We start from the raw sequence: 15,312 nt of genomic DNA, 5'->3' as shown, positions 1-15,312 counted from the left end.
ACATGCTTTCAAATGTCACCGTACAGAGACGTCATTGTTTATTTACCTACAGGTATTTGATATCGTAAGATTCATAAATATAATTTATTATAAATCACAGACAACAAATAAAACATCATATTTATTTTGTACTGTGGACAAAAAACAACATTCTTTGTACACCTTTTGCAGTTGGTATAGCACTATGATGGAATATATTCCAACGTCAATCAATTTTTTTCTGAATCAGATCTATCCTAGACAGTGACTGCTTCCAATACAAGACTCTGAATAACAGGTGCAAGCATGTAGCTTGTTGTCATATTGTTGATGCAAATTGTCCAAAAAGTGTTCTGTATGTGTCCACATGATGTCTTGGACCACAAGCTGGATGCTTCCATTGGCAATGATAGAAAGACCCCAGGACTCATGCATGGTTGTCCAACATAGACTCCAGAAGTCTGGCACTGTTTGTGATAGCTGTGGTCACCACAATGAATTTAAGACCTAGAAACACCATAGAGAGAACACATTATCCACTTTTATTCAACTTGTATTTATACCGAGAATCCCAATTGAGAGCCAAGGTCTCTTTTTCAACGGTACAAAGTAATTATGTAGAACCCGCTTGACCTATATAAAACATGTATTGTAAACTATGTAGCCACCACAATAAATGTATAACCTAGGAGAAATAGAGGTAGAAATAGGGGCATGAATATATCTTTCCTTAGCTCACACCCTCGACATTTTCCCTGTCAGCATTGGGATTCGAACCGGCAACCCTCTGGTTACTGGCCCACCTCTCAAGACTTCTGCTGTTCCCTACATTGGCACACTGCTAAATTTCTAGTACCACCACCTTCCAGAATCCCAATATAAAGCCTTCCTTACCTTTCTCTCTGCCCAGGAAGCGTAGTGCTGAGATCTCTGAGAAGGTGCACCCACCCAGGAACATGACTAGGATGATACGCTGGGAATCGGTCTTCACCCTTGCGTCTGATCCGTTACTCCCTGCTGAGAGGGGGGGGGGGAGAAAATAAAGAACTGGAATGCTCTGCGTGTTCCCCTTTCCTCAATGGACTTTCCATTCAAAAGTGCCTTTTACATACATTTCAGTGTGAATGTCAAGCCCACTTGTCTTACCTGTGACTGCAAATTCATGTCCGTTGAGCATGCGGGTGACTTCCTCGAGCCCTGTCCAGCCATCACGCTCCAATACCTGCAGACGTAGCACAAGAGGAATACTTTTTATTATATAACTAATTGAAACCACACTTCTGTCTTAGTATCCATGAGTTCATTCATATTGGAGTCCACCTACCTGTTCGATGAGTTTGCAGCTCAAAGGAATGTAGGCTCCACTGAAGATATAGGCCATGTCTCGAGGGACACGGAGGTCATACTCTTCATCTGACTTGGGCACCTTGATATAGATATAGTAAGGACATCCGGTTTCATTGCAATACTGTTTGGTTATGGAGTTAATTTAGGGCAGTGTTTCCCAAACTATATATAAAGAAAATCGCTCTTGGTTCTTAGAACCAGGGTTTTGTCAGAAACCTCCGGTAGCCACTAGATACCGTTGTAATAAACATAGGTTTCTGTTTTCTTCCTACAAATGTGGCTCAATCTTTGAAATGGTTCAAGATACAAAATATTATGACCCCATTACTGTAAGATTAGACTCTCAGGAACACGTATGTATCTTCTGTTTCTCTCCACAATGCCCACAAGCCACGCAGGACTCATTAAAACAGACTGGACAAGACCAGGCACTAAATCAAACTGAAGATCAGACAACATTATTGTCTGATGATCTTCTGATCTTCTGATACCTTTCCTGGTGCATTTTAGTCACTTCAAACCAGATTTCCTTCAGATTGAAATACTGACAAAAGTACAGTCAGACTGATTTATAATAGACTGTCATAGCCAAAATGTAAACATTTGCCGTTGATAACATTAGTTTTTTGACATGGTGGGGTCAACTTTTTATTTATGTCAAAAACGGGTCGCAGCCAAATTCGTTTGGGACCCTGTTTTATGGCCATTTCCCAGCCTAGTCCTGAACTAAAAACACAGTTTCCTGGCCATTTCCCAGCCTAGTTCTGAACTAAAAACACAGTTTCCTGGCCATTTCCTAGCCTAGTGCTGAACATTTCCTGGCCATTTCCCAGCCTAGTCCTGAACTAAAAACAACGTTTCCTGGCCATTTCCCAGCCTAGTCCTAGTTTCCTGGCCATTTCCCAGCCTAGTGCTGAACTAAAAACACAGTTTCCTGGCCATTTCCCAGCCTAGTGCTGAACTAAAAACACAGTTTCCTGGCCATTTCCTAGCCTAGTGCTGAACTAAAAACACAGTTTCCTGGCCATTTCCCAGCCTAGTGCTGAACTAAAAACACAGTTTCCTGGCCATTTCCCAGCCTAGTCCTGAACTAAAAACACAGTATTTCCCAGCCTAGTCCTGAACTAAAAACTAAATTTCATGGAGAATCCAGGATTAGGCTTAATCTGTGTACACGAATCCGCCCTATAATGTTTAGTGAAATTTCATGAAGTTAAAGTAACTCAATACATGGGTATGTTTTTAATATGGTAATTGCTTTGTTAATTAAATTAAAAGACTACATACCAGATTGAGCCTCCTGCCCAAGGCACGGAAATTGCTCTTCTTGGCCAGGGAGGAGAAGGCATCAGTCAGCTTTCCTAAAATAGAACATGTTGAAAGGTTCAAGTGCTGATATTTTGCAGAGCATCTTGTCATTGTCAGGACTCTAAAGTACAGTATATCTATGATGTATATTTTGTGGCTAGTAGTAGTCTCAAAAATGTAAATCACTGTACCTTCACTTGGTTCAGATCAGTCAGTCTCTCACTATTCTTAATTAGCTTAATTTCCTTATCCCAATTCCTTATTACAATGACTTGACAGGTTAAAGAAACCTATTCAGACACTTCATCAACTAGTGGTGGTCACTCAGGAAAGGAAACGAGGAGAAAAACAAAGTAGTTATATACAGTAACGGTATTAGGACCCAGCCTGTATTAAATACAGTAACGGTATTGGGACCCAGCCTGTATTAAAAACAGTAACGGTATTGGGACCCAGCCTGTATTAAATACAGTAACAGTATTGGGACCCAGCCTGTATTAAATACAGTAACAGTATTGGGACCCAGCCTGTATTAAATACAGTAACAGTATTGGGACCCGGCCTGTATTAAATATAGTAACAGTATTGGGACCCGGCCTGTATTAAATATAGTAACAGTATTGGGACCCAGCCTGTATTAAATATAGTAACAGTATTGGGACCCAGCCTGTATTAAATACAGTAACAGTATTGGGACCCAGCCTGTATTAAATACAGTAACGGTATTGGGACCCAGCCTGTATTAAATATAGTAACAGTATTGGGACCCAGCCTGTATTAAATATAGTAACAGTATTGGGACCCAGCCTGTATTAAATACAGTAACAGTATTGGGACCCGGCCTGTATTAAATACAGTAACGGTATTGGGACCCAGCCTGTATTAAAAACAGTAACAGTATTGGGACCCAGCCTGTATTAAATACAGTAACGGTATTGGGACCCAGCCTGTATTAAATACAGTAACGGTATTGGGACCAGCCTGTATCTGACCTGCGGTTTTGTCGTTGACCAGTTTGCCCACTCTGCTCTCCATGACAGTGAGGGTCTCTCCAGGCTGCTGCTCCACCAGCAGGCCTAGCTGCTTCAGGTTGGAAAACGTCAGTAGGTGTTCAATGCCATAACTCTGAGAGAGGAAATAGGACACAGAACTATGTAACAAGGAAAAGGCTCCAACAAAACAACAATGGAAATACAAAGATACAGAAGGAATCCAGTCTAAATGCACATTACACTGACAATGTTACACAGTAACACACTAGCGGGCAAAATTTGGTCTGGGATGTCATCATTTTGTGGTTGTAAAATGGTTGGTTGTATAGACAGACGTCTTTTATCCTGACAACGTCAAGATATCTGGGACTGGGAGAGGTCATATTTTTCTGGTCACTAAAATGTTTTTTCTTCCCAACTAGTTCACAACATGACATCACAAAAGATGTCAGCCTGATATCATTGCAACCAGTTTTTCCCAACCAGTGCTAGATATAATTTAAAACAATACTTATGATACCAGAACCCACCTGTAGAAACTGGGCTTTTAATGACCGATAATCTTTGGGAAGGAGGCCTGAAAGAAAATATAAACAGCTGATTTAAAAGGACTAAGAATCTTATCATGAGATAAATTATATTTTCATGTGTTTGGTTAAAAAACATCTCTGTGAAGTCTCACCGTTTTCTGTGAGAGACAGCAGACAAAGGAGTCTCATACTTTCCACCATAGAGACCTAAGGTGGATGATAACACAATAAGGTGGATGATAACACAATAAGGTGGATGATAGCTTCCTCCAGGTTTACAGTTTGATGTGGTTGGAGAGAACAATTATAGTTATAAAGGAACAATTATGTGCCAGAATGATTGATGAACACAACCAGTAATATAAATCTTATTTGGCCGATTTAGCACTATGATTACCTGTATGCATGTAGCATTCATAGAAATATAATGAATAGAATGGGTTTGGAGGCTCTACCCCTGGCAATTTGACTGGTAAACTCATGGGTACACTCAGAATGGCTGCCAGTCCACCCATTATGACATCATTGACTTGAATGGAGACGCCCTTTCTATTCATTATATTTCTATGGTACCATTATCATCCAAACAATCTCACCTGTCTATTGATATGCTCCTCTATGTAGGAAATACATTCACGGATTTCAAACCCCTCCAGTAAGGCTGTCGGGTGGGGAAATAAGTATCAGTTATTATGCAATGCAGGAAATGGGATTCATATGGGGAAAAAACATATGCCTCAAAGTACAGTATAGCCTATGTAATGTAATATTACAGTGCTCTGTCTTCAACAGCTCTTGGAAGTCCTGCTTCGTTTTCTTCTTCATCATCGACTCACTGGCACCAATATCTGAAGAGAGACATGTCTTTTTAAAGGGATACTTCAGGATTTTTGCAATGAAGCCCTTTATCTACTTCCTCACAGTCTAATGAACTCATGGATACCATTTGTATGTCTCTACATCCTGTATGAAGGAAGTTAGAGGTAGTTTCTCGAGCCAATGTTAACTAGTGTTAGCGCAATGACTGAAAGTCTTTGGTATCTCATAGCATACTAGCAGTTACCATTGACGGTCTAAGGCTGCATCGCAGTGCTAGAGGCATCACTACAGACCCGGGTTCGATCCCAGGCTGTATCACAACCGGCCGTGACCAGGAGTCCCATAGGGCGGCACACAATTGGCCCAGCGTCGTCCGGGTTAGGGGAGGGTTTGGCCGGGGTAGCCCGTCATTGTAAATAAGAATTTGTTCTTGACTGACTTGCCAAGTTAAATAAAAACAAAAAATAAATTGCGCTAACACCAGTTAACAACTTCCTTCAAAATGCACGCAGACATAAAAATGGTCTCAACCAATTAATTTGACTCTGGGGAAGTAGAGACTCAATACTCACGCAGACTGAGGAGCCGATGCTCCTGTTTTAACCCTTTCAGCTCCTCCGACACAAACGTCTTCATCTGTTTAATGTCCATTCCACTACGCTTCTGTAATGACAGAGACGGAGAGAGATGAATAATCGTCAAACATGAACTTCTACTCTTTGATGTAAAGAAAGCTCTAAGAGGACATTTAAGACAAATATTATGCATCCACGCAGGGCAACACTTCAACAGGGGGGAATTGTTGGAAATTATAAATGTGCTGTCAATCAGCTTACCATACCTAGCAAATAAAGGTAAACAAATAGATTGGAAGCACAAAGGCCCATATAGATGTAAATATGGTCAGAATGAAACACTCACATCATATGCAGTCTGGAGGTTTCGGGCCTTTTGACTTAGGAAGCCAAACACCTGGGAGAAATGCTCGTTCCTGATCTCGTTAAAAACCTGAGATAGAAGCACGCACAAATTCCAGTGAGACTGTCATCCTTAAACCAGTGATGGGGAAATGATATCAATTCAACCGTGTTATACTTCTAAAAGGCCAACCTTATCTTGAGAGTTTAGCATCACTTTTATACTCTTGTCAGAGGAGGTGACATCTGGACAAAACTCCACACATCCTATAGGACAAAGAGCTGGATTAGAATTCCATACAGACAATGGACATGCAATAAGATCTTAATGCCATTTTATGCATTGTAACTGTAATGGTATACAGCAATAAGAGGCTTCAGTGTGTGTGGTCCTTGACTAGGACACAATATATAAAGACCACATTATTTGCAGTATAGCTATTTCAAAGTAGAGACTGTAATCAGAGCAAATATCATTGCTTACCACATTTAATTCTGAAAATATCATCGACAAGTCCTTCATAGACAACCTGGGAACACAGAGGAGTCACAAGGTCCACATCTGCAAAGAGAGAAAACATTAGTATGATATCAGCTATTATTATGACAAGTATCTCCCTATTGTTATACTTAAAGGAGAATTCCATTCCAAATCCACATTTTCATACGTTAGTCTGATTTAAAATGGCAAAAAATGAGAGCAACAAATAAGACAAACGTCACAACTGCCGTGATTCACAGTTCAAGAAAGATCTACCTCTGTCAATGAGAAACACATTTCCGATCTCCGCTTGACGCGCTCTCTGTTCCCCCTCCTCCACCTGCTCCCTCCACGATTCATACGCCATCTGAACCGGGCAAGAGACCATTAATACTGTTAACACATACTCTATGAATCTCGTCTAAATCATGGTGTTTGAAAATCTAAATCATCTGTACCGGTGCTGATTTCTGACTGTGTCTGCATTCAACAACATACAGCTCTACCTTGATGAACAAGACAAAGACTGGTTGGCTGAAACATAAACAGACTGGCACCCATAGTAAATCATTCATTCAGTACCATCTAGAATCATAATCCCAGATGTATTTTAGCTTTGTTTTAATTCAGTATACAAGGCAGCTAAACGCTGAATTGCGGTATACAAAAGTACATTAAAGAGTGTTGATGTACTGAGCTGATCTTACCTTGGAGCATCGTCCGATCCCATACACCTTAGAGAAGGGGCCGTAGACAGAGTGTAGGAGATGCAGGGCACTACCCGCTGTTCTCACCCAGCGCTGGTCTCCCTCCTGTGGACACACAGGTCATGCTTGTTAGCAAAATAATTAGCACTATGAATATAACCACGCTAGTCCCAGTACTAGGTTGTTAGTTATATGCCCAAATGTGTTACTAATTTGTTATCACACTGTACCTGCTTATGTAACTACATGTAAATACATCATTTTTGCATCATAAAGTGGGATTGATATTCCTAAATACAGCTCCCATCAGCACTACTGTCTATCATTACCAAGAAGTAGTCTCTGAAGAATTCCGGAAGCTCCAAGCTAATGATGTCATCGTCCAGGGGCAGGAGGTAGAATGACCACTCGTCAGTAGTCACATCTTCACAAGGGAGTGAAAAAGTGTCTGTTAACATTCAAACATCTGGAATAGCAAAATATGAATATGAAATATCAAAAGACACCTACCACCAAAGATTCCCTGCTCCTCCAAAAGGTTCTCGCATGCATAAAACTGTAAGAGACACGGAAAGCGAGAGAAGAATGAGCAAAGAAAACAAATATCATTGTTTTATTGCAGAGAGTATACAATAACTACATAATAATCACCTTCTGAGGGCTAAATATGATCTTGTATCTTCTGAATCTCCCAAATGCTTTGTCTGCATTGACCACATCTGGAAAAAGAAACCAATTTGTCAGTGGATATAAGAAACAGCCACGAACCATCCTGTATAACTGCCCATACAAACCACCTGGGAAACGGCACTCTACTCACTGCTGTCAGACTGTATAATAACTCTACCTCTTTAATGATTTCCCCACTCAATTTTGGGGGTTTTACAATCACATTTTAATATTTCAATTTCCATTCTAAAAAATGTCCTGTAATGTTTCAAGTGTTCTGTATTCTATTTATGTAATGTATTATGTGTTATGTATTTAAATGAGTGTTTTGCAATTATTAGTCATGTAAATTTTGCATTTCTTCAGTTGATCTGTGAGCAAGAATAAATCAAACTCATTACAGAGTGATTTCCCTCATTGTCTTCCCGATCAAGGACATTAAATCAGAAGCCTTTGTTTGCACAGTAACACAACATACTCCAGAAGCACTGTCGATAATACCACTGATCCAGAAAAGACAAGGCATTTCAAAGTCTGGGACGACAGTAATACAGTCATTCATTTCTCCGGAAGGGAATAGCGTTGCTAACTTAATCTTTCACTGCATTGGCATCCCAAGAATTACACTTTAATGACATACAATATGAATCAGCTGATTTTCAATATCAGGGTGCCACCATTCTACTTACCACATATCCACTTGATAGTTTTTATTCTTGGGCGGATCAGGAAGCATAGTCTGTCAAGGAAGGCACATTGTTATGGCGGTGTTACAACATTGTTATGGCTGTGTTACAACATTGTTATGGCTGTGTTACAACATTGTTATGGCTGTGTTACAACATTGTTATGGCTGTGTTACAACATTGTTATGGCTGTGTTACAACATTGTTATGGCTGTGTTACAACATTGTTATGGCTGTGTTACAACATTGTTATGGCGGTGTTACAACATTGTTATGGCGGTGTTATACAACATTGTTATGGCTGTGTTACAACATTGTTATGGCTGTGTTACAACATTGTTATGGCTGTGTTACAACATTGTTATGGCTGTGTTACAACATTGTTATGGCGGTGTTATACAACATTGTTATGGCTGTGTTACAACATTGTTATGGCTGTGTTACAACATTGTTATGGCTGTGTTACAACATTGTTATGGCTGTGTTACAACATTGTTATGGCGGTGTTATACAACATTGTTATGGCTGTGTTACAACATTGTTATGGCTGTGTTACAACATTGTTATGGCTGTGTTACAACATTGTTATGGCTGTGTTACAACATTGTTATGGCTGTGTTACAACATTGTTATGGCTGTGTTACAACATTGTTATGGCTGTGTTACAACATTGTTATGGCTGTGTTACAACATTGTTATGGCGGTGATACTTGTTCCTCCAAGACAATAAAAGAGAAGCAGATCTATGGAACTACAATCGGATTTGCTACTTACTGATCTGAGGTGCTGACAATGGGTTTGTGTTCCACTTTGTAAAGCTTGTCCACATCATGTTGCTACAAGGAGAAAGGTGACAAAGATTGTATAGGACTGAACCTCATTGTAACCTGGTAAACTGATATATGTAAGGACAGGCAATCAATATGGTATACAGCAATATTCAGAAACATAACAATGACATGTACCTTTAGTGTTGTGACATTAGCAATGCGGTCCAGGGGGCTCATCAAATCTGCCTCAATGAACAGGTCCTTCCTCCCAGGTAGCTTTAAACCAGGGGAGTAAAAATGCAGTATGATGATGATGATGATGAATATACCTAATCAATACCCAGAAGAGGAATTTAGGATTGCAACCAGCAGTAGAGACTAATATACATTACAGAAACATAGCGGGACGCTTTCCCAGACACAGATTAAGCCTATAGAATCTCAATTGAAACAGATTTTTAGTCCAGGACCAGGACTGTCTGAGAAACTGACCCAGGCTTTACACCTTTAATAGGATCCATGACTTGTGTGAGTACTTGTGGATACTGAGACACAAGACAATTGATAACCTGAGTGGGGGGAAGATGAGTGGAGTAGTCCTACCTGTTCCAGTAGGTAAATGAGCTGGTCCCTGGCCAGCCTCTTGAGCAGTGAGAAGTCAGGGAGCTCAGGGGCATCTCTCCTGACACTGTGAGCCATGGGGCCTGAGGTGGAACAGAGTGACACACCTGCCCAACCATTCACCTCCCTGGAAAATACAATCCAGCTGTGATGGGCTACCCACTGGGCACACTCTAATTGAATTAACACTGTTTCCACGTCATTTCAATTAAATTAAGTTGAACCAATGTGGAATATACATTGAATTGACTTATTTGCAGAGTGGGTAGCTTCACAATGACAACGAGCTAGCTAACGTTAGCCACCTAGCTAGAATTCGCTAGTAATATATTGTATGTTTTGCAAATTCCTAAAATATAATATGAATTATAATTTGTCAAATATCATACGAAATGGTTGATGGACATCCACAAATTAATGCATACCATACGAAATATAACATATCATACTAAATGGAATGTCTCGGATTTAAATACAAAATAATAAGAAATTATCTGAGACCAGGTGCCCCTACACACACACACAGCAGTGGGCTCTGTCTATTGTGCTGACAATGCAGCATAGATACAGATTTTGTGCCAACCTGTCACTCAATCATTTTTAAATATTTTTATATAGAGACATTACAACAAAAACTGAAGGGGCACAAGTTTCAAATGAGGGGGCTAATCCTTTTGGCTAATCGTGGAACAGGGCCAGCTACAGTATAGTGTAGATTTTTTATTTGAACAAATAATTTCTCACTGAAATTAAATATACGTTTCGAAAACCGGGTTGAACGCGATTATTATTTACTTTTCTAAACGTTAAAACAAAGCGTCGAATTTTTGTTTACATTGAGACAAATGCGGGTGTAACACCTGAAACCCTGAAAACCAACATACAGAGAAGAGTTTTCGAGAGCTAACGTTAGCATACTGTAGTTATCAGCTGATTTAGTAGTCACACCATGATTAACTGTATATGGCAATAAGGACGACGACAGTCATTAAAACCAAATGTATATACCGTTACCTTATAGGTTATTGGACGATTTAGACGATATAAAATGTAAAATAAACAAAATATGCTCTATCAATTTTAGCTAGCTATGAACATTACCTTGGTTTGTTTCCGGATGTGCGGATGGGATGTTGCGAATCTTTGTTTCACTACGAACAAGTAAATAGAGGGCACCGTATCTCAAGACATGACTGGAGAGAACAACTGTTTGGAGAACTGTACCTAGTCAATGCACTTTGCTGTTTACAGTATGCAACTTGCTACTATGAGTTCAGATTCGGTTATATTGTTGCAGACGGTGACATTTTCTGCTGAAAACCACCAAGATCAACGGACTAAAGACCCCAAAGAAACCAACTATCCAATAGTAGCCTCTCCCTATTACCTATCAATGATGTAGCTATATAAAAATCATTGGTACTAATGTGGTGGAAAAGTGGATTTTTTAAAGCAAATACCAAGTTGGCAGCATCCAGCACTCACCATGTTTCTTTCCTTTATCCTGAAGATCCTCTTTTGACCATTTAGATGCACCAGGTCCCTAGCAGAGCAAACCTTCCTCATCTTAATTCCAACATCATCACCCGTCTCCATCATAACCATGTTCTCTTCTTTGTTGTCAATGATATGTTTACAGGTGTGGACCAAAGACTCAAAAGAAAGGAAAACAAACACAAAACACAAAGGAGAGGACGAAAGAGGTGTCCGGTGGATGGCTGTCAAGTCACCGTCATTCACCTACCTCGTCACCTGTGGCAGGTCCATGAGTGGGGCCAGAGAGGAGGCCCAGTCTGCAGTCAACACATTCGGTCTCGGAGCATCAAGCAGACATGGTGACAGCAGCAGCAAGGCTAAAAACAACCATCACTCCAGGCCTTGCCCCATGACAGGCTATCATGAAGTTGTCAAAAGACTGCCAGCCCACCTGAGAAAGCAACACAAGCTAGAAAAGAACTCTCCTCTATACAGAGAGCTTCTTACAGCATCACAGAAGAGAAGGTCAAATGTCAATGAATGAATTTTATGATGTTTACTGTGAATAATTATTCTAGCTGATGTATTGAAGTTGAATGAGAAATATGTAATTGAATTGGGACATGATTGAACAAGACAATATTTGGGAAAGGAATAAAGAATGTGCTTGAACTGCCACACAGCTCGACTAACTTCGATGTCCGTTTTCCTTTATCTACAGCAGGCCGACTCAGACATCCTTTCTGAGGCTTGTAACAGATACAGCATAGAAAGACCAGCATCAATTCATATCCGAAGTGGTCACACTCATTTACACACAGACCTTTTTTGTAGGATGTAAACCTACACCAGTGGTGTAAAGTACTTTAGTAAAAATACTTTAAAGTACTACTTACGTCGTTGTTGGGGTATCTGTACTTAACTTTATTATTTATATTTTTGAAGACTTTTACTCCACTACATTTCCCTGACACCCAAAAGTACTCGTTACATTTTGAATGCTTAGCAGGACAGGAAAATTGTCTAATTCACACACTTATCAAGAGAACCTCCTTGGTCATCCCTACTGCCTCTGATCGGCATACTCACTAAACACAAATGCTTAGTTTGTAAATTATGTCTGACTGTTGAAGTGTGCCCCTGGCTTTCTGTATAAAAAATATAAAAAAAACATTGTGCCGTCTCAGCTGATTATTATAAGGAATTTAAAATGATTTATACTTTTACTTTTGTTTCCTAAGTATATTCAAAACCAAATACTTTTAGACTTTTATTCAAGTAGTATTTTACTGGGTGACTTTCACTTTTACTTGAGTCATTATCTTTTAAGGTATCTTTACTTTTACTCAAGTTTGACAATTGGGTACTGTTAAACCACTGCGGACATGTATGTTCCTAGAAAACCAGAGAACGCAAATGGCAATGTCAAAATTGATGAGCAAAAAATTAGCTAAACTCAGCAAAACTTAACTGTCAACTGCGTTTATTTTCAGCAAACTTAACATGTGTATATATTTGTATGAACATAACAAAATTCAACAACTGAGACATAAACTAAACAAGTTCCACAGACATGTGACTAACAGAAATTGAATAATGTGTCCCTGAACAAAGGGGGGGTCAAAATCAAAAGTAACAGTCAGTATCTGGTGTGGCCACCAGCTGCATTAAGTACTGCAGTGCATCTCTTCCTCATGGACTGCACCAGATTTGCCAGTTCTTGCTGTGAGATGTTACCCCACTCTTCCACCAAGGCACCTGCAAGTTCCCGGACATTTCTGGGGTGAATCTCACCCTCCGATCCAACAGGTCCCGGACGTGCTCAATGGGATTGAGATCTGGGCTCTTCTCTGGCCATTGCAGAAAACGGACATTCCTGGCTTGCAGGAAACCACGCACAGAATGAGCAGTGTGGCTGGTGGTATTGTCATGCTGGAGGGTCATGTCAGGATGAGTCTGCAGGAAGGGTACCACAGGAGGGAGGAGAATATCTTCCCTGTAACGCACAGCGTTGAGATTGCCTGCAATGACAACAAGCTCAGTCTGATGATGCTGTGACACACCACCCCAGACCACGACGGATCCTCCACCTCCAAATCGATCACGCTCCAGAGTACAGGCCTCGGTGTAACAATCATTCCTTCGATGATAACGCAAATCCGACCATCACCCCCAGTGATACAAAACCGTGACTTATCAGTGAAGAGGCAGTCCTGTCTGGTCCAGTGATGGTGGATTTGTGCCCATAGGCGACGTTGTTGCCGGTGATGTCTGGTGAGATCCTGTCTTACAACAGGCCTACAAGCCCTCAGTCCAGCCTCTCTCAGCCTATTGTGGACAGTCTGGGCACTGATGGAGGGATTGTGCATTCCTGGTGTAACTCGGGCAGTTGTTGATGCCATCCTGTACCTGTCCCGCAGGTATGATGTTCAGATGTACCGATCATGTGCAGGTGTTGTTACACGTGGTCTGCCACTGCGAGGACGAGCAGCTGTCTGTCCTGTCTCCCTGTAGCGCTGTCTTAAGCGTCTCACAGTACAGACTTTGCCATTTATTGCCCTGGCCACATCTGCAGTCCTCATGCCTCCTTGCAGCATGCCTAAAGGCACGTTCACGCAGATGAGCAGGGACCCTGGGCATCTTTATTTTGGTGTTTTTCAGTCGTTAGAAATGCCTCTTTAGTGTCCTAAGTTTTCATAACTTTGACCGTAATTGCCTACCATCTGTAAGCTGTTAGTGTCTTAACGACCGTTCCACAGGTGCATGTTCATTAATTGTTTATGGTTCATTGAACAAGCATGGGAAACAGTGTTTAAACCCTTTAAAATGAAGATCTGTGATCTGTTATTTGGATTTTTACAAATTATCTTTGAAAGACAGGGTCCTGAAAAAGGGATGTTTCTTTTTTTGCTGAGTTTATTTCTATTTTTAAGCTGAAATGAAGGTTTCTTGGATAAGCCCAAATAAATATTTACATGCAAGCTTTGGTTACTGTCCTTCTCCATCTGACATTTTCCATCTTTTTGGGTAGAGTTTACTTAGAAGATACACAAGTGATTTGACTGCAGTCTTCCTGTTTAGGTAAGAGTAGTGTGTAGTTGGTATTGTGTGTGTGCACATGTTGAGTAAGGAAAGTTCTCTGACAGGTGGTCCTGGTCCACTTGTGTACAGGTGAGGGCATACTAGGCATCTAATTGGTAGGGCTGGAAATTGCCAGAGACCTCACGATACGATATATCATGGTACTTAGGTGCTAATACGATATGCAGTGTGATTCTATACGTATCACAATTCTATATGTATTCTGATTCAATACTGCAATTTGATTACCATTAGGCGTTCCAACCACACTGCTGGACAAGAGAAAGCCGTGAGAACATAGGTTTTGGATGTAAAAGTGCTCACAACATGTTGGCTAACCATTTTAAAAAAATCAAAAGTAGATGGGCTGTAGGATGATAAATAGCTACATTTTGGCACAGGTAAACCTTACTAACAATAGCTAGCTTTAACAAACAAGAATACAAAATAAAATAATAATTCTAGTCACCGGAAGGTTGCAAGATCGAATCCCTGAGCTGACAAGGTACAAATCTGTCGTTCTGCCCCTGAACAAGGCAGTTAACCCACTGTTCCTAGGCCGTCATTGAAAATAAGAATGTGTTCTTAACTGACCTGCCTAGTTAAATAAAGGTTAAAAAAACAAGAGTGAGTCCTAGGGGGGAGAGAGAAATGTAGAGGCTATCTAATACACTAACTAAAAGTCTGTACAATATATATTATTACCACCGTGTGCTCTGTGTGTCTATATAAAACTACGGGTCAAGTCAATGTAATTAGTATTAGTAAACTTGTTACTATCATTGTCCTGCTCTTTATATATTTTTGTAATATAGCAGTAAAACTGCTAAGTGCTGGAGGACATTTGTAAGTCCTATTAGTTTGCAGGATCAATCTAAATTCAGATATTTATCTTGTATCACATACATTGCATCAGTTGCCTTTTGAAT

At 40.3% G+C, this 15,312-nt stretch overlaps 1 protein-coding gene across 1 annotated transcript; it reads right to left on the bottom strand.

The window, feature by feature from the left end:
* Positions 1-108: 108 nt before the first annotated feature.
* Positions 109-10,981, bottom strand: LOC139411653 (vacuolar protein sorting-associated protein 33B). The gene is made up of 24 exons (XM_071158261.1): positions 10,928-10,981; positions 9,809-9,953; positions 9,401-9,481; positions 9,210-9,271; positions 8,439-8,488; positions 7,732-7,799; positions 7,591-7,636; positions 7,410-7,504; positions 7,081-7,185; positions 6,650-6,740; positions 6,377-6,454; positions 6,086-6,159; positions 5,897-5,983; positions 5,548-5,638; positions 4,930-5,004; positions 4,753-4,817; positions 4,309-4,363; positions 4,157-4,203; positions 3,627-3,759; positions 2,614-2,687; positions 1,304-1,405; positions 1,126-1,201; positions 874-996; positions 109-486 (listed from the first exon to the last, which is right to left on the bottom strand). The coding sequence occupies exons 2-24, from the start codon at positions 9,902-9,904 to the stop codon at positions 407-409; spliced, it is 1,854 nt and encodes a 617-aa protein (XP_071014362.1). The 5' UTR covers positions 9,905-9,953; positions 10,928-10,981; the 3' UTR covers positions 109-406.
* Positions 10,982-15,312: the final 4,331 nt, after the last annotated feature.

This window comes from Oncorhynchus clarkii, chromosome 6 (assembly GCF_045791955.1).
Source record: "Oncorhynchus clarkii lewisi isolate Uvic-CL-2024 chromosome 6, UVic_Ocla_1.0, whole genome shotgun sequence".
NCBI lineage: Eukaryota > Metazoa > Chordata > Actinopteri > Salmoniformes > Salmonidae > Oncorhynchus > Oncorhynchus clarkii.
This window is presented reverse-complemented; position numbering and strand designations above follow the sequence as displayed.